The 20791-nt window shown below is 39.8% G+C and overlaps 1 protein-coding gene across 1 annotated transcript in view; it reads right to left on the reverse strand.

The window, feature by feature from the left end:
- The window catches only part of pld1b (phospholipase D1b), a 96583-nt gene that overhangs the window by 38912 nt on the left and 36880 nt on the right, over positions 1 to 20791 (reverse strand). Inside the window, exons 2-3 of the mRNA XM_036558191.1 lie at positions 9864 to 10040; positions 7350 to 7516 (exon numbers count right to left, since the gene is read on the reverse strand). Coding sequence (XP_036414084.1) covers positions 7350 to 7516; positions 9864 to 10008 — 312 coding nt within the window. The 5' untranslated portion in view covers positions 10009 to 10040. The remainder of the gene's footprint in view (positions 1 to 7349; positions 7517 to 9863; positions 10041 to 20791) is intronic.

Genomic DNA, 20791 nt, shown 5'->3' on the forward strand with positions numbered 1-20791 from the left:
GGTTTATAAACTGACATTGTTAGGTGATACACTATATGCCCAGAAGTATCAAGACCCTCCTTCTAATTACTGATTTCAGCTACTTTAAGGTGCATTTATTGCTGACACAGCTTTGCACACAAAGCGTGTATAATCCCCAAAGAAAAGCACTGCCAACTGAAAGAGATGCTCTGAAGCAGCAGCACATGAGCCTAAGATCACCATGCTCAATGTTAAGTGTTGGCTAGAGGTTTATGTAGCCCCCCAGTACTGGGCTGTGGAGCAGTGGAACTGCATTCTCTGCAGTGATAGAGCTCCATCAAGTACCACTCCAGGGTGAGCTGGAGTGATCCAGAACTGATCATCCAACATCAGTACCTGACCTCACTAATGCTCTCGTAGCTGAATGCAATCAAATCCTCAGAGCAATGTTCCAACATCTAGAGTAAAGCCTTCCCAGAAGAATAGAGGCTGTTACTGCAGCACAGGGGGGCAAACACCCTAGTAATTACCTTTAATTTCAGAAGAAATGTTGTCTACAAATGTTTAAGCATAAAATGGCATATAATGTTCCCCTGTATTTTTTTGCACAGCATGTGCCGCAGGCTGACGTGTGTGAGTGCTATCACTTGAAAACGTAGGGCAAACTCTACTGGAATGCACATCATATAAACGCAAGCTGCAAAACCATAACACATTTCATTCACTGCTCACTTCAAAACCATTCCTGACTCCTGTAACACAGGTATAACAGCAAGAGTTCAATGCATTGCCAAGTATTAAGAGCGCTTTCACACAACTGTGGCAGGAACTTCCTTTTATAAACGGGACAGAGGGTTTTTTTAACAGAGAGTTTTATAATGTTTGCAAAACATCAGCTTATGTAGGGTTGTACGGTCTGGTTCATATTCCATTAAAGAAAATCTTCCGGTCATTACTTTTTGTAGGTATTGCTAACAATAATAATAGACTGCTTAGCCATCACTGGTCTGGGAGGCCCAATACTTTACACATCAACCCAGTGAGAGGCTGTTAATTCGCTGATTAGTAGGATCAGGTGTTTTGGGAACAGGGAAGACATTAAGATGTGCCAAGCACATTTCTTCTATTACTGTTAAGATTAATCACCTGCATGTAAAGCACTCTGATCTGCCACTGGTATAATAATAATAATAATAATAATAATAATTTTCTTTTCATGATGGTGGCAGCTCAAAGTGCTTTACAGACAGGTGATAAAACAGTTATACAAGAAATCATTAGTATTTATTTAGAATCAGAAGAAAATGAAAAAAGATAGAATTTGAAGATAAACACCACGAGACGCAGAGTTTTAATTAAATGCTGAGCTAAAGAGATGCGTTTTTAGATGTTTCTTAAAAGTGAGCACTGAGCTTGACTGTCTAATAAAAGGTGGAACTGAGCTCCACAATTTCTCTCCATGTTTTCTGTATTTTACAGAGGGTATTTGTAGAAGGCCAAGGTATGAAAAGCACTCTATAAAAAAAGATTATGATTATGGTTATTATTATTATTATTATTATCTTTAGCTACTCCCAGTGGTGTAACCAGGATTGTATAGGCCCCACTGCTTGTTTACTCACTATTGTTGTGACTCAAACAAGTTTATGCTCTCAAGGCCACTCCACTCACTTAAATTAACCTAACATTTCACGTTAGGCTATATTTTATTTAAGATTTTAGAATGATAAATATGAAATATTCCATGTTACAGGTGCATAAGAGGTAGATATACACATCTCATGGTATGTGTAGTGTTGATGGAAGCTAACTGGTGAGGTATGTTGTTGGGAAATTGGATCTTTTTGTGAATCAAGGCTGTGCAATTGTGTTAGTATCTATTCAGTAATATGCATAAGTGTGAACACCCTGGTCAAATGACATGTTTTGTTGATTTTCCAAGTGAAAATAAGTTAACACATCCTCTACAGTGCAACTATAGTGCGCAATTTCTATTTATTTGGTAAGTTTTTGAAAAAAAAATGACATCCCATATAAAACGTGCCAGACGTTTTACTCAAGATACATTTTATGTTTTATTTTCTTCCAGTCTGTTAAATTCAGCAAATAAGCAGTAAATGTGCATTCAAATGTGCAGAAGTGTGTTCTCTGCAGAGAATGCGACAACTTACTTTCACAATCAAGAAAACATGAGTAGTGACACCCAAACATTTGCATACAACTGTTGGTCAAGCTATTTTGGTTACTTTTGTTAGTGTGCTATGTTACAGTTCACACGTTTCACGTTCTCACAAACCTTTTTTTTTTTTGACATACAAATCCGGGTACACTGCTTTTGCTGTATAGAATACGCATTGTTGAGGACACTGCAGTTAAATTACCAGGGTGTTGTCAGGACACTTAACTATACTGTGAAGGTGTGGCCACTAGAAATTACCACAAAAGTATTCAAGCCTTACAGAGAACAAAGGTAAATTACGCTGTTAGATCTGCTTTGAATCCTTCTGACGTGTCTGTGGCTCTACAATAACATCTCCAGTGACCTGCAAGATGTATATTTGTTTACACCTGGCATTTCCATGAGTGTTGAATGCAGCTTCAGGGATCTGATTTCATGACTGGAGGAAGGGTATCATGCACATTTACTGGGCCAGTCTCTCGGTGCATTTGTTGTCAGACAAAACTGTCCCACAAGTCCTTGTTCGTGTAAATGTATGGGCTGTTTCAAACACATATGATCAGGAATGTGCACGAGCACTCAGTTACTGTCAGTCAGTCTGTTATTGTCACAGAAAGAAAGAGGAAATACATATATAAACAGTTTTATGTTTTAACAGGACAGTAAAATGTGGGGAGTTCATTCATATTTGAGAGTAAGTAAAAGTATTATATTACCCTTTGCTAAGAAACACAAGTGCCTTAATGTGAGTGTGTTTAAAAGGATCAATTATCTACTGAGAAGGCAGAGAGCAACCACTGACTCTTAGCTAGGTCCAGAAACAGTGAAAATATATTCTCTGACCAACATCCAACTGTAAAAAGCAGACAAGTCTTCATCAGCATCCAGCATTGTACCTGTTAGCTCATTGGCTCATCTGAAGAGGCAGCCTCAGTTACTCACCCAACACAAAAACCCACCGATTTCCTTCAGCTGTTTTTGAATAATACAAGTGTTTTTAAATGTGTTGCTCTGCATGCTGTTAATTCTTTGTGTAACACCAGTGCTGTCACCTGTCACCAACAGGTAAGCCTACAGCTCTTTAAGGGTGCTTTCACAACTACCTTGTTTGGTCTGGACCTCTGGATATTTCAGCTTGGTCCGAACCAAAACAGCAGCTGTGAAAGTTGCCTCAGACCACGGTCCGGACCAAGGGACCAAAATCTGGTCCGACCAAAAGAGGTTTGGTCCGAACTGAAACAGCAAGTGTGAAGGGTGCCTCGGATCAAGGTGTGGACCGAGGGACCAAAAACTGGTCTGACCAAAAGAGGAGGTCTTGGTCTGGTTCAAACCGAACCATGGTTTGGTTCATTTGCAGTGTGAAAACACTTTTTGGATTGTTTTGACTTTCAGACCAATTACAGGAAGTTGAGGCAGGCTGTCGTCACACATTAAATAAAAGAAAAAGAAAAAGAACTGACAGAGAAGTAAAAATGAGCCACAGTAATAGGGAGAGGAGGCGAAATAACTAATTGTAACTTGGAAAAAAAAAGTCAAAAAAATGTGAAAAAAACGCAGAAAAATGGCAAAACTTACATCTCATCTTCTGAGAAGATGTAAGAAAAGGCTACCCGACCAAATCGACAACACGCCGACGTCAGACACACGTTCCTCCACAAACCAATCAATGTCAAGAACAGCGAGACGCAGACCACGCAGGTGATGACAGGTGCAGGTGTGTCATGCAAAGTTCTTTAGTACAATAAATAGCAATGTGAAACCAAAACTAAGCGGATCAAATGTATACAATGTAACAAAAACATTAACTTTGGTTCAGACTTTCAGGTGTGAAAACGCTCTACGTCCGTCGTTATCCTTGTTTTTCTCTTTCCCTGTTTTCTCCGTTGGTTAATCCTTAAAGATCTGTGAATTTCAAAGTTAGTTGAAACACACAGCCCTTCTTTTAATCCCCATTTATGCCTGGCGCTATGTCTTATGATTTTGTTGAAAGTAACCCGTAGACAAATTTTCCAGTTAATCAAACAGGATCCTAAACCCACGCTATACTGTCTGACAATATATAGGAAAAAAGACCAAACAAAACATCCCAATCTGGAGCGTCACTTTATGCACAGACTGAAAATGAAGGGATTTTACTGTAGCATCAATTGGCGTATCTGACCTAAACTGTGTGAGATTATCTGTGACCATAAAAATATCAGATCAGACCAGAATCAGACAATACTCAGTATTATGGTTTTAGGTTCGGATTGGTGGGAAAAAAACTGGCTCAGGATATTCCAGAATAGCACACTATTTAAAACAATTTACCATATATCATCAGAAAAAGTGACAGAAAAAGTGACAAGAATTTCTTTCTTTCTTACCAAACAGTAACAATATTATGAGCTAGTTTGAAGAACAAGGTTTGGTTCCAGATTTCTCCTCAATCAACCATCACACGAACATCTGATTTGACATAATAAAGTATTGATTAACTACAATGTACACTGGGCTGCCATGAGGAGAACTTCACAAATGGTTAAACTAACACACTGACATCCATAAAATCACTGCTTTGTATTAAATTGTACTGTATCTGTTTCTGGACAGATAAACTGATTTTTAAATCTAATTTTCTCAGGCGTTTAAAACATTTGCACACTACTGCATATTAATGGGCCTTTATCGTGCTTATAATAGATCCAAATTTGCTCCAAAAGCCCTCTAGACACTGATTATGAACTGTAACTGGAAAACTGTGACGGATCCTCAGCATTAAGGTTAGTATAATAACTGACTTTCAAACACACTGAAAGACTGTTTTCATGTTGTGCCTGGCTGTTTTGCCTCCTCGCTTTTTTGTCTTTAATCCTCCAGAGATACTTAGTCCCTGCTGAGGAAAGGCATCCCAATTATCTGTTACTGTGAACACCACACTGCACTAAATAGATGATTAAGCAGTGCCAGACTTGTGCCACATGTGGTGCTTAAAATTTTAGGCAAAAAAGAACCCGTCTGCTGCGGCCCGATCTAATCATAAAAAACCTGATATGATTATTTATGTGGCTGCGAGCTGGGCAGCAGCTCACACTTTGGACGTCCAGACGCCTTCTCTTGCATAATGCATGCCGCAGGCGGGGGATGGTGTGGCGTCAGCAGCGTCAAGCCTAGAACTCCCAGCTTCACATTAACAGCTCCTACATTCTGACATTCTGAAGTCCATTGAAGATCCCTATGTGGGCTATGATTAACAGACTGATTGAAAATGAATAGCTCAATTCGAATGAAGCAACTCCAGGAGGCATATCAAGTGGGTTAATATACATACACCGATCAGGCATGACATTATGACCACCTCCTTGTTTCTACGCTCATTGTCCATTTTATCAGCTCCACTTACTATATAGGTGCACTTTGTAGTTCTACAGTTACAGACTGTAGTCCATCTGTTTCTCTGCATACTTTTTTAGCCCCCTTTTACCCTGTTCTTCAGTGGTCAGGACCCCCACGGACCCTCACAGAGCAGGTACTATTTGGGTGGTGGATCATTCTCAGCACTGCAGTAACACTGATAGTTAGTGTGTGTTGTGCTGGTACGAGTGGATCAGACACAGCAGTGTTGCTGGAGTTTTTAAACACTGTGTCCACTCACTGTCCACTCTATTAGACACTCCTACCTTATCAGTCCACCTTGTAAATGTAAAGTCAGACGATAGCTCATCTGCTGCTGCACAGTTTGTGTTGGTCATCCTCTAGTCCTTCATCAGTGGCCACAGGACGCTGCCCACAGGACGCTGTTCGCTGGATATTTTTGGTTGGTGGACTATTCCCAGTCCAGCAGTGACACTGAGGTGTTTAAAAACTCCAGCAGCACTGCTGTGTCTGATCCACTTGTACCAGCACAACACACACTAACACAGTCTATTTTCTAATGTTATACACTGTTTTTACTGGCAAAACCCCATTTACTGCCAAAATAAATACATTAACAATTTTGTCAGCTGCCTAAAACCTTTGCGCAACACTGTATACTGCTGTCATATTCACATCTTTTCATAATGCCAGCTATTTTTTTACATTGTATTAACAGTTCATGATGAATGGACCAATAGAAATGATCCAAAATGACTCGCAATAAAATCTTATTCTATTGTACATTAAAATTAAGAAAGTTCTTCTTTCTCCTTCAAAGTTGTCATTGTGTTGCTACGAGGTTTGACTTTGTACTCGATATTTTGACGACTATGAAACCCACTTGCTGCCAACTGATCAGATGGAGAATCTAACACCAAATGTATGAAGTGTATCTGAATTTCATTCATACAAAATGTTATGTTTAGCACTGTGCAAAAATCAAAGCCCACCATTCAGTTCTTTCATTTCCAGTCAAAACGGCCACATAGTTAATAATTTATCATATAAAGTGATTAATTTTTCAGTGAAAGGCTAAAAAAAAACCAAACACCTGAACATAACATCAAAGGTTTAAATGTTTTCATTCTTTGCCTTTATTATAGCTTCCAATCTTTTTAGGAGACTCACTTCCAGTTTTTCAAAGAAATCTGCAGATACACATTCAAAGTTTAGTGGAAGTTGGTTGATCATTTTCTGAAGTAATCAAACACATTTAGTGATGTTGAGGTCTGGACTCTGGGGTGGTCAGTCCATTGTTCAGCTTCTTTGTTTAATGTGTCCGTCTCCTTTTCTCAGTGAGGCTTCTTGACAGCTACACATCCCTTCAGACCCAGAGCGCTGAGTTGTCTTCTCACAGTGGAAGGACGGACAATTTTTTTTAGATCTGAAGCAAGAGTGGCACTCTATGTTCTCCTCTCTCTCAAAGATGAAAGCTTTAAGCACTGTTTATCTGACAGTGACAGTTTTAGTGGCCTACAAGGTCCTGCACCATTGAAGTCCTATTTTCTCTTAATTTTTCATGATTTTTTTGAACTCTAGTTTTGGAAACTCGTGTTTTGTTACTTATTTTCCTTAGATTTTCCCCATCCTGATGCAAGAAAACAATCTTTTATCTAATCTCCTTGGAGATTTCTCTTGAAAAACTAAACACCTGCTCTTGAGAGCCTGTTTTGACAGGAAATTATATAAACTAAAGAACAGTCTCTGGCTTGTTATACTGCATAAGGCCAAGTACACATTACTGGCCTGGGTGATACTGGCATTATGGATTAATAATATCGATCTTAAATACGTGATTCACAGGATGTCTGACCTTAGAGACACTCCTCTGGTTGGTGATACTGAAGCGGTCCTGTGGAGAGGCGAAGCGCTCCACCTCCAGAATTTTGGCAGTGATGGGAATAGACGTGAGGAAGACTCGGGCCCCCGGCTCTTTGAAGCCTGTCGTCTTATACACAGCAGAGAAGGGGACGCGGAAGTCTGCAGGAACAGAGCAGTCCGTTAGTAATGGCCACAGCAGTATAAATCCTCAGATAAGTGTTTGAAGCAAAAATATGAAGTTGTTTAAACTCGATGTTATAGTAATGCTTGAATTAATATTGTGGAACTAAACCTCCAACATGGGCAAACACACTCCTCATATTCATGCAGAAATGTCCTCAAAAACAAAGGCATCACCATGTTTATTGTTTATTGACATGATGCCCAAAAAATCCATTGCACAGACTTTGTGAGACACTTTTTATTTAGTCTGGAACCTATGCAGCTGCGTCTGAGGACTACTTTAGAGTGAAAACAGGGCAGCCCACATTTTTGCTCTGTTGTAATTCAGTTGTAACACATACCAGCAATTATACACCTACCAGTAACATACCATACACCAGTAATTCAGTACGCTTAGCTGCTTTGTTTCAGGTGTTTTAAGAGCTGTAAGGGCAGGATAGAGCAAAGTTTTGGACCAAATGGGTCCCTGTGGACTAGGACCAAAAGAATAATCCTTTTTATATCAAAATCACAATTTTAAAAGGTGCAATTTTAAAATGACAAGAGCAGCGATTTTATTATAGTTGCCATAATCCACAATGCTGTCATGTTTTGAGGAATGTAGAGACAAAATGTATCCTAATAACAGAGAGCTGGGGAACATTTAGACCAATCAGAAGCAACAATACTTCAATGTGCTGTGACATCACAGCCACAAATAACTCAAATAATTCTGGCGCACACACTCAGCATTCAAGCCTCAAGCCAGAAAAAATGGATTTGCTGGTGTTGTTGACCACAATAACAGGCTTGGAGCTTAGTTTACAGAGAAATAATCGCCATTTAAATAGCACTCAAAATATTGGCCAGAACTAGTCTATGATCACATGACAAGCCCTACTGTTCAATTCTACTTGGTTGCTCTTTATGTGTTCATTTTATCAGCTCCACTTACTATATAGGTGCACTTTGTAGTTCTACAGTTACAGACTGTAGTCCCATCTGTTTCTCTGCGTACTTTGTTAGCCCCCTTTTACCCTGTTCTTCAATGACCAGGTGAATAGGACCCCCCCAGAATTTTTCTCAAAACCTCTGACTCCCCCAGAATTTGAACACTTTCTCTTTTTTATCCCCTTCAACCAATAATGCATCCCCAACAACAGCATTTCTTTAATGTAAGTGAGTATGACTGGAGTGAGGCATTACATATAAGAGTCGTTCTCCATTTGAGGGGGGGAACTGTGTCACAAAGGCTGCAGAGCTTAAAAAGATGCTTAAAATATTGGGCACAGCTTTAAAAGTCAGTATGTACATTTACACAGTTGACCTAAGATTAAATAACACTTTTCCTTTATGATTCTCTGATTTTTCTTCTTTTATCCTGTTTCATAGTCGCTCTGCATCTGTAAAACAGCTCGTCACACAACCGACTTTCAACATTTGAGAAACCATTTTTATATAAAACAATATTTTCAGGAGGTTTAACTTAGGAATTGGTATAAAACAGATTCATGTTTACGTTTTATATCATTAACGTTAAACTACACTTAAAAAATATGTTTTTTAACATATTAACAAAATTCTTTTGTCACAGAGATTGTGGTCACTGGTGTTATCAGGACTCTCATGTTACATTTTAACACAGTATTTTCAGCTCTATTAAACTGCTTCTTTGGACCGAGGCTCATCAGAGATGAGCATCTCAAGACATAAGAAGGTGAATGACACTTGTTCACTATATTTCATTTAGTTATTAATAATTTTGTTTATCAGGTAGCTCATAACTTCTATGTGTCACCGGTGTGCTGTGCTTTAATGGCTGGGTAATTAAAGTTTTGTCAAAATAAAGCCAAATATAATTTTATCACTGATTTTAAATGGTTGCACAAGGTCACCTGACGGCTAATGAGTCAGCCAATTTACAGAAACCTCAGTTTTAACCAGAATGTCACTGGAGTCACAGTCACTGGTGTTACACCACATTCATAGAACACCAGTGACTGTAAAATAAGTTTGGAATTAAACTCTCCTTTATGCATATATGATAATAGGAGATGTTAATGGACATATTAAGATTATTTAGTTTTGGGATGAAAATAATGTATTTTTTAAAAACGTATCCACCTGCATTCCCACTCCAAATGGAGAATGACCCATATGCCTACATATATCATTTTTAGGCTTTACATATTTTAAAACAAAAATCTGCTGAAACCAGCTTTAGTAATCTGTTAAAACATTGTCACCTGGTGTATCAAAGTAAACCCAGCCCTATGTTTGTAATTATGAAGTGGATATATGAACTTGACTTATGCACCCATTACTGTTCCACCTCCTCTCTTACCTGAGTTGTTACCATCCTGCCCATCATACACCTCCTCTCCATCTCCAATGTCCAGCTCACGTGTGTCTAGGTTCTCCATGATCTCCGTCATGTCTGTGGCCACCAGATGCAGAGTACTGGCTGTAGGGTCCTGCTGTCGCAGCATGGCTAACACTCAGCCTGCCGGCCAGGGCTGTCCTGTACCACAGACACAGCATAGAAACATAAGAAGATCTGCCCAGTGATGTTTACCTTAACTACACACTTCAGTTCTCCATATGCAAAACATTTGTCTATAATAATACATATATATGACATAGACTTATCTTTAAAAATGGAAACAATCCAGGCTGCTGCTTCTGTTTTTTTTAGATATGTGTGCACTTTGGTCTATTTTTATAGATAACAGCATATCAAACAGTGTCAGAAACCACGTAAACACATCTGTTCAAGATTACTTATGATCTCGATGCGGTCCGAGGAAGGTGTGTGATGATTTAGGCATGAAGTTTGCATCTTAACTTGAGGAGTATTTCATTACTTGTTAGTTACATAAGCCTCGTCCCTCCAGCGCAAAACTAAAGAAGCACTTTAAGACACCATACGCCTTGGCTGATCAACTAAATTTGAGTAAGAGGAAATTATGCAAATTGTGTCTGAACCATGGCTCTAAAACAGTCAGATACAGCTTTTGCTGTGCCTCTTCCTTCCCATTTCATCTCATAACCACTTGGCAAAAGACAAGAGGAAGCAAATCAGCTGTTTTGAGAGCTGCTGTTGAGTCTCTTACAACGTCCATGACAGGACAGATCCAACAGAGAGCTGCTGTACGACGCTAAACACCAGGATTCCTGCACAGCGTATGTGTGTATGTGTGCTTGGGAATCTCGTTCAGTGCAAAAACAGGCAGTGGAAAGTTTCTCCACCTCCTTTTTATTGTCCCTCTTTTTTATTTAAAACCCCAATGAATGGTTCCATGCAGGACAGAAGCATCACACAATATCTCAAATCATCCTTTTATCCTCCTCGGCTCCATTTGTCTCAGAGTTTCAATGAACAGTCTCCTCATGTTTCCTCATGAGGTTAAAATGGACACAAATGATGCATTTAAACAGTGCCTTAAAATCTCAGTGAAAGAAATGCTGAAATGAGACAACAAGCCCAGCTCTGAGAACTTTTCAAATGGTTAAATGTGTCACAAAATGATAAATTAACGTGTTACAAATAAATAAATGTTACAAACTGATCAACTAATGTGTTACAAGCTGATTAATAAATGTGTAAAAATGATAAATTTGACAAACTGGTAAATTAATCTGTTACAAATGGATAAATATTTTACAAACTTATAAATTAATCTGTTACAAATATATAAATATGCCATTACAAACTTATGAATTAATGTTACAATTTGATAAATGTATTGCAAACTGATGAACTGATGTTACAAACTGATAAATGAATGTTACAAATGGATGTATATGCCAAAACACATAAATTAATGTGTTGCAAAATGATAAAATGTAATACAAACTGCTAAACTTGTGTTACAAGATAATACATATGTTAAAAATTCAAAATTTACCGTGTTACAAACAAATAAATGTATTGCCAACTGGTCAATGTATGTAGTACAAAGTGATAATTAATGTGTTTAAATTGGTAACTACGTTTCAAAACCACAAGTGTCCAGTTTTCTCACTACACTGAATGAAGATTGTGCTCAGAAACACATTTTTTACCAAAATCGTTGGCTGTAGCCGTTTTGTAGGGCTGAAAAAATGTCAATCGAATTTCCTTCTGAATGTGATGATCACATGAACTAAGCTTGCACAGTATTCAAAGGATCACACCCCTAATTTTCAGGTTCATGAACATTCCCCAGTGTGTGACTCAGTAGATGAGAATTTTTTTTCCCATACAACAGCTGTACATGTGTAAGAATCTACAGCAAGCCTATAGCTGTGACTCTGGACTCAACAGCGTATATACTCTATGTAACAGTCAGGCCACTAGCTGATGACCTACAGCAGTGTTTGTCAAACCTATGGGTCATGACCTAAATGTGGGTCATGGCATGCACTGAATGAGGTTGCAAGGACAAACAGTCAGTGCCTCGGGCTAATTTGAGTCAAAGTGAAAACAGTGAACTGCCCCTTGTGCACGTATTAGCTGTGCACACCACTGTGGTTTTCGGCAAGACAAAAGCACAGCCCAGCGTTTTTCACAACTCTGAAAATCTGATTACTTGCTCGCAGCTCTTGGTCGTCCTCTACGCTGTGGCTCACGCGAGGACTGTAGAGGTGTTAAAAGAAAAACAATTTTTACGCATCTGAAGCATTTTTTTTTTCTTCTACAATTACTGAGCTGCTTCTGGTTGTTTTTACGACTTTTGCAAGCCCTACTCTCATTCCAGCTCTAGTGTGTGGAGACAGGGTTGGGTTTCCTTTCAGAAGAACTAACTAACAGCACACTCGATGAATGTTATCACAGGCCTCATAATTAACCCCTTGACATCAGTCTCCCCTGTCCACCAGTCCTGGAGTCATGCCTTCAGTATTCCAAATAGCAAGTAGGGGTGGGCAAGATGATCTAAACTGAAAGAACACTGAGCAACTGCATGTTTCATTACAAAGTGAGCAATTTTAATAGTAATTGTTATTTGTGGCACTGCATGTTTTGCTTTGTCTGTTCCAAAAAAATAAATATTGTGATGCATACTGTGTATCAGGAAAATGTGTTAAAGTATCGTGACATATTTTTGCCATATCGTCACACCTTTAGGCTCAATCCCATTTCACCCCTTGTCCCTACCACTTAGCCCTTAGCCCTCCATTTTGCGCGTTCATGCCTAGGGGCAGGGTGTCCTGATTCTTGTTGAGGGATAGAGCGAAGTCTTAGGGCTACATGGCCCCCCAAACGGAGGTTTTTCAAAGACTCATTCCAAACAGTGTTATGAAAAAAAAGAAAACCCACAAATGTATTTTTTCCATTAAAAGTTACAATAACTATTGTACTGTCTTAGTTTAATGTCATTTCAATGTATTATGGTCCTTTTCATTAAAGAAACGCTAATAATATGCTAATGTCTCAGTAGCTAGCTAGCTAAATTTCCCGTTCCACGTTAAATAGTCCAGCAGTAGCCTGAAGCGACAGAATATAACTGCTGTTCTCTTTAAGGTGGAACAGGGGAAATTCAAACGAGAAGCTGGCAAATAGCTGATTTTAGCTTCATATCACTGAAGAATTAGGGGTGGTAATAATAAATAATTGCCCCCCTCTTTGAAGGCATATGATGCCCTAAATGTAACTAAAGCCCAGCAGTGAGGAGCTGAACTTTACCCTCCTCTGCTGTCACTGCAGACTGGCAGGGTCGCCTACAGAGCAGCGCTAGTAGCTGTTAATGAAGTGATGCTCTTTTTATTTGAGGGTCCCATTTCAGAGGGAAGATTTCAACCACTACCCCTGTAACTCAGTTCCAAAGGGCAAGATGACACTCGAAAACAAGGGGTAGGGGTAAAAATAAGAAATGGGACTGGGCCTTAATTCCAGCTGCACATCTGTAATGTGCAACTTCCTTTTCTGCTATAATACAAGCACAATCTTAGAAATAAACTAGTAGTGCACTGATGTAATACACTAGATCCATTTTATTCTATTCGCCGCATTTGTAACCCTATACAACGAAGTATTATGGATTTTGTCCCAGTTTCTAGATTTTGTATGTATCAGCTTCCGCATGGAGGGATATGTATATGAAAAATATTGAATAATGTCACCCAAAATTCAACGTTTTCTGTCTTTCTCTCTCTACCATGAAATTGCTTCTTGGATGCGAAGGTAGCTAGTGTAAACTTCTGGTTGAGTTGAATTGGTGGGATTCACGGCCTGGCAAGATTGGAAATGATGGAACAGTTTTTGCTGAATTTGTTTTCGGGGTTTTGGAGGGTTTTTGGATATCGGAGGTTTCACTTATGCCGTCAGCCAGGAAGGTGCGTGGGTGCCCGGGAGCCTCATCAAAGGCATTAAGTGTACCTGAAGGGCAGGCTGCTTTTGTCCTGTTCTTTTGTGTTAGTTTTCCAATGTTAGGGTTAGGCTAAACTAATAAAAATAACTGTATTTTTGTTAGTTTTGAGGCCTGTTTTGACTACAGTGACCTCATGGTGGCTGCTTCTGTGGACTTCCTATTCCTATTAACTTTATTAAAGATGATTTTGTAATGATGAATCATCGTATGCTCCCTTTTTTATTGGTCATGATGTTGGGCCAGTCCTGATACAACATAATTAAAAAAAAATTAATCTTGAGAAAAAACGGTGGTGTATGATTGTCTTCACTATGGTACTAGCCTCTATTGTATATTTATGTTTATGTACTTTGCTACTATTATTGGATCGCTGCTTGGTATCGGATGATACCAAGATATCGAAATCAGTACTGGCAGAAAAAAATGGGATTGGTCTATCCCTAGAATAAACTGTATTTTGAATCAGAACTAAGTGAGTCTTAGTCTTGCAATCGAAACCAAATAAGCCCAGGTTTCCCATTAAGACGACATGAGTACATAACATTTCCAATGGTCAGCCTATGTTTAGTGCCGTTCTCACCATCATCACTAAAGTGGGGTCACAATTTTAGATTTAGATTAGTTTTTTTAGAGTACCATCTTGTAGAACTGCCATATCTTTAGTGAGCTTAACAACAACCCATGAAAGTTACCATCATCCTCATGCTGTGTAGTTTATGCTTGCATATTTGCACACTGTCTACGAGTGTTCACTGTAAAGAAGGACTACTATGGTTAACCCTTAAGCAGGCAGTATAATTCAAACAAAAGAACAGCTTTGAAGCAAAACAGAATCTTTTTGCCCAAAATGGCGCAGTGGTTTGGGTTCGTTCGACGACGCTCACTGAACAGAACTCCTAATCATCGCACTGTTTGTTCTGAGACTGTGACCATGACTGGTCCACTGCACCAAGCGGGTTACTAGCGAGTTTGTCTGAAGTTTACTTGCGACAGTTCAACAGTTCGGTTTCATTTACTTCTTTCACCATTTAAAATACACTTCAGCTTCAGGATGCTGGTTTAAGGCTTTTGATAACAAAAGAATAGTTAATTAATTAAGTGGCTAGTAATGAGCTGTAAATGTATCTTTAGAACTTTAGAATATATAAGCATAGGTAGCCCATCACTGTATATTCCAGCCATTTCATCAACCTTTTAGTTTTTGGCAATATAATTATGAACATATAGTCGTCAGCCCCTTGGTTTAAACCAGGCTCTTATGTAGAGTTTGTTTAATGCGTTTTTGGGCTATATACATGTTTATGTCTGGCCCCACCTATCAGTATTGCTTACCTTCGTCCATACGAGGAACAGTTTTTAATATCCTGGTGCATTAAAACAGAATTCATAAGTGTGCGTATCAAGTATTTTACAACGCCTTCAAACATGGCTCAGCCAATCAGATTAGAGACCTGGAACTATGTGTATTATAATTTGATATTTTGATGGGTATTTTAAGCTTGTTTAGCGATGAATCACTGACTAATGATGGTCGGTTATCGATCAAAAGAAATTGCTAAAATCAGAAACCCTATTTTCAATACATACAACACTTGTGTGTATGAAGAAGAAGAGTGATGATTATGAATTTCATGTAAAGTTATTACTGCGTGCGTACAGTCCCTCTACACCACTGAAACAAACAGGAATAACTGCAGACTCGAGTCTGTCCATACAGAATGTAAATGAAGTGTCAATGTCCTTCGTTGTGTAACTCATGTTTCAACATGTAATTGCGTGATTACATTTGACTAAATAAAAACATAAAGTCATAACCCTCGTCTTCTCATGGCCGAGCACACTGACCAAACGTCCTGCAACGAGCACCACCATTCTAACGTTAACAGTTCGTCCCCTTGGAACTCTGCGGCTCTACCTGACATCTTTGTCAAAAATGAGTTATTCACATATTCTCATTCTGTGACCTCTTAACATTCTGTGGGGGAGAGAACATTCCAGAACAGTGTGAATGGGGAGAGAACATTCCAGAACAGTGTGAATGGAGAGGAAACATTCCAGAACAGTGTGAATGGGGAGAGAACATTCCAGAACAGTGTGAATGGGGAGATAACATTCTAGAACAGTGTGAATGGGGAGATAACATTCCAGAACAGTGTGAATGGGGAGATAACATTCCAGAACAGTGTGAATGGGGAGATAACATTTCAGAACAGTGTGAATGGGGAGATAACATTCTAGAACAGTCTGAATGGGGAGAGAACATTCCAGAACAGTGTGAATGGAGAGATAACATTCTAGAACAGTGTGAATGGGGAGATAACATTCTAGAACAGTGTGAATGGGGAGATAACATTCCAGAACAGTGTGAATGGAGAGGAAACATTCTAGAACAGTGTGAATGGGGAGAGAACATTCCAGAACAGTGTGAATGGGGAGATAACATTCCAGAACAGTGTGAATGGAGAGGAAACATTCTAGAACAGTGTGAATGGGGAGAGAACATTCCAGAACAGTGTGAATGGGGAGAGGAACTTCCAGAACAGGGTGAATGGAGATGAAACATTTTAGAACAGTGTGAATGGAGATGAAACATTTTAGAACAGTGTGAATGGGGAGAGAACATTCTAGAACAGTGTGAATGGGAACACTTGGTGCACTCTGGACTTAAAGGTTAAGTCTATTCAGATACTTTTCCATTTAAGGTCCGAACAGTGTGAATGGGGAGAGAACATTCCAGAACAGTGTGAACATTCTAGAACAGCGTGAATGGGGAGAGAACATTCCAGAACAGTGTGAATGGGGAGATAACATTCCAGAACAGTGTGAATGGGGAGATAACATTCAGAACAGTGTGAATGGAGAGGAAACATTCTAGAACAGTCTGAATGGGGAGAGAACATTCCAGAACAGTGTGAATGGGGAGATAACATTCCAGAACAGTGTGAATGGGGAGATAACATTTCAGAACAGTGTGAATGGAGAGGAAACATTCTAGAACAGTCTGAATGGGGAGAGAACATTCCAGAACAGTGTGAATGGAGAGATAACATTCTAGAACAGTGTGAATGGGGAGATAACATTCTAGAACAGCGTGAATGGGGAGAGAACATTCCAGAACAGTGTGAATGGGGAGATAACATTCCAGAACAGTGTGAATGGAGAGGAAACATTCTAGAACAGTGTGAATGGGGAGAGAACATTCCAGAACAGTGTGAATGGGGAGATAACATTCCAGAACAGTGTGAATGGGGAGATAACATTCTAGAACAGCGTGAATGGGGAGAGAACATTCCAGAACAGTGTGAATGGGGAGATAACATTCCAGAACAGTGTGAATGGAGAGGAAACATTCTAGAACAGTGTGAATGGGGAGAGAACATTCCAGAACAGTGTGAATGGGGAGAGGAACTTCCAGAACAGGGTGAATGGAGATGAAACATTTTAGAACAGTGTGAATGGGGAGAGAACATTCCAGAACAGTGTGAATGGGAACACTTGGTGCACTCTGGACTTAAAGGTTAAGTCTATTCAGATACTTTTCCATTTAAGGTCCGAACAGTGTGAACGGGGAGAGAACATTCCAGAACAGTGTGAACATTCTAGAACAGCGTGAATGGGGAGAGAACATTCCAGAACAGTGTGAACATTCTAGAACAGCGTGAATGGGGATAGAATATTCCAGAACAGTGTGAATGGGGAGAGAACATTCTAGAACAGTGTGAATGGGGAGAGAACATTCTAGAACAGTGTGAATGGGGAGAGAACATTCCAGAACAGTGTGAACATTCTAGAACAGTGTGAATGGGGATAGAATATTCCAGAACAGTGTGAATGGGGAGAGAACATTCTAGAACAGTGTGAATGGGGAGAGAACATTCCAGAACAGTGTGAACATTCTAGAACAGTGTGAATGGGGAGAGAACATTCCAGAACAGTGTGAATGGGGAGAGAACATTCTAGAACAGTGTGAACATTCTAGAACAGTGTGAACATTCTAGAACAGTGTGAATGGGGAGATAACATTCTAGAACAGTGTGAATGGGGAGAGAACATTCTAGAACAGTGTGAATGGGGAGAGAACATTCCACAACAGTGTGAATGGTTAAGTCTATTCAGATACTGTTCCATTTAAGGTCGGCTGTCCACACAAGCAACACCAACACGAGGGCTGCAGACTCAGAACTCTGACGATCTGAGTGGCAGAGCTATTAGTTATTTTTCCATAATTAGTACAGCAGAGTGCTCCTCTTCATTTACGGCTCTCAGTAAAGTGCAGCAAATGGAGCGCCGGCTAAGCTAACAGTCAAATCCCCTCGGCGTTAAAAAGCACACATCTGCACACACTACGCACCGAGGTTAGATTAGGGGCCAGCGCTGGGCTTAGCATCTGATTTGATGACTGTCAGACAGGCGGAATGTCTCATCTTAATCCAGAGCGACTCTGAGCTTGTTTTCACTGTAATATTCGCCGTGATCCAGACCTCGGAGATTAGAACACGAGAACTGGGTCGCGTTTGATTTAGAGCATAGCGCTGGGGGCTCTTCAGGTGAGTCTGCAGCAGAAAAGCACTGACTAAATTACAATTTATGACACGCGCAGAGCCTGTCACGGAGCCGGACGGAGCCAGAGGTGTCGTCTCCATGGAGATAATGAGGTCAGTGGGTTGTGGGGTCAAATCCGATCACAATCATGCATGCTTCAAAAAAGCCATCCTGAATTAGCGTCCGTGCGACAGCACAGCGCTAGGGTAATTAATCCACAGCCGAGACGCAGTCAATAGCGAACGGTTACGCAAACAACACTGACGGGTGTAGAATATAAAAAGACTTGTCTCACTTCTCTAATGTCGCTGATAAAGGCTGCAAAACCACAGTGGTGGACAGGAAGCTGAAGACGTGTATGTATACAACAGCAGAAATAAAGATAAGAAGACTTTAGTATTATAGACCAGTATTAGTATCACTAACAATATGTGTAGTTTTAGCAGTGTGGGCAGAAAATGAAAACTCAGCTGAAATACTGTTTATTTATCCTAACCTCTATCTGCCACATGTAGCTTGTGGTTGCCCACCACAGACCACAACGGGCATATAAAAGAAGCCGACTGATCCTGAGCTGTACTGATTTGGCGGCGCATTCTTTTAACGGCATTGTATGTAATTTGCTAGTTGCTTCCAACTGTTTAGAACAGTTTAACAAGCACGAGCTAAATAACTGTACGTAATGTTATTTCTTACATTTACAAAATGTAAAATGCCCTTCGGTGCAGTTTTAACAGAAGTGGAACAGAACAAAACAGTCCGAAAAAAAAAGATCAAGTTGATATTTTAAGTCAGCCTTCTCCTCTTTTATTTTCTCAATATAGTTCGGTCAAAAGTTCTCCTTTTTGCGTTGGCTGACAAGACCCTGTTCACAGTACTATTAAAAACACTTTGCAGACTCATAAATAGGCTGCAAATACAGAAAACACTTTAATCAACATGACAACATCAGAGCTACATTTTACAAACACACTGCAAATTAAGAAAACACATGCAACTTCAGAAACGCCGCAAAGCCAGTCACAACACAACGGAACTGTTTCTGAAAGACTCAAAGGGCTCAAAGGGGATGGAATATCTATGATGGAAAATCACAGACAGAAGGAGAGAAGACCACAGACACTCGGACACTCACATCCCGAGTTCATGGTTAACTTGGCTGGCTAGTTTGCTATCTGACATGTCGTAGCTGTGCTGTGGTAGTTCTCTGGTATTACTACACTGTTAGAAATGAAGGTTCTGTTCAGGTACGTTTTTTGTTCATCATGGTACAAACAATGTAGATGTTCCCTCAAAGCTACAACAGTGGTTTTAAGGTCTGATTGTGAACCTTAAATAAGTTTTTCCAGGTGAAAAGTTCGTATTTGTACCTTTTTCATAACCGAATGTTTTAAAACAGAACAGTAAAATAAAGTCCTGGAGACGAGACGGGGTGTGTGGAGTCAGTACAGCTTAGAACATATCATTTCAGTGGATTATGGTTCAGTTATGTTCCCTGACTAAAGGTACTGAGATGGACCCTTGAGGAAACCACCCCAGTGACAGTTTGGTACCTTTATTTGAGAGTGTAGTTAAACTTTTACAGTTAAGCTCTGCAGCTAATTCCCATTACGATACAGTGATAGTGATAATCTACTCACATAAAAGTTTAACTTTTACTGGTGAATGTTTGCACTGCATAGAATTTAAAAGTCTGAATGTCCTCCGGAAACACCTCCGCTGTGTTGTGACTGACTTATCAGCGCTGCTGAAGTTGTATGTGTTTCTGTATTTGCAGTGCATTTATGAAATGTAGCGTCGGTGTCGTCATTTTGATGAAAGTGCCGAATTTGCAGTGTGTCTGTAAAAGTCAGCGCCCATGTTGTCATTTTGATGAGTGTTTTCTGCGTTTGCGGCTCGATTTTATTTGCAGTTTGTTGGGTCTTCTTGGCCACTGCGCTTTTTTTAGTACTGCATCTCAGTTTGTTTAACAAAACAGTTTACGTTGAGCTTACTTAAAAATTTAAAAGAATGTAGTTGCGACCCAGGAGGATAAGTGGCATAGGTAACGTGTGTGTGTGGGGTCTGTGTGTAGTTGCATCCTTATGAGCTCAAATTGCTCAAACGCTTGATTTTACTCAGTTCCTCCTCCCAGTGTAGTCACTGCAAATTTCCACCAACATATTATAGCTGCGTTCCAAAGCCGAGGCTGCAGCCGAGGTAGTGCTGGTCCTCAGTAGGACTGTGCTATGAAGACTCCTCCTTAGTAGCCTATTTGACACAAATGGATCAGTCCTAATGAGGCTGTGTGGTGACGCCACCAGAGCGGCGCCAAACTCGTGAGGGAACACGTGAGAGAAAATGGAGTTTGGAGTTTGTTGCTTTTTTAATTTCTTCACAG

This window comes from Colossoma macropomum, unplaced genomic scaffold, assembly GCF_904425465.1.
Source record: "Colossoma macropomum unplaced genomic scaffold, Colossoma_macropomum, whole genome shotgun sequence".
In the NCBI taxonomy this organism is placed as follows: domain Eukaryota; kingdom Metazoa; phylum Chordata; class Actinopteri; order Characiformes; family Serrasalmidae; genus Colossoma; species Colossoma macropomum.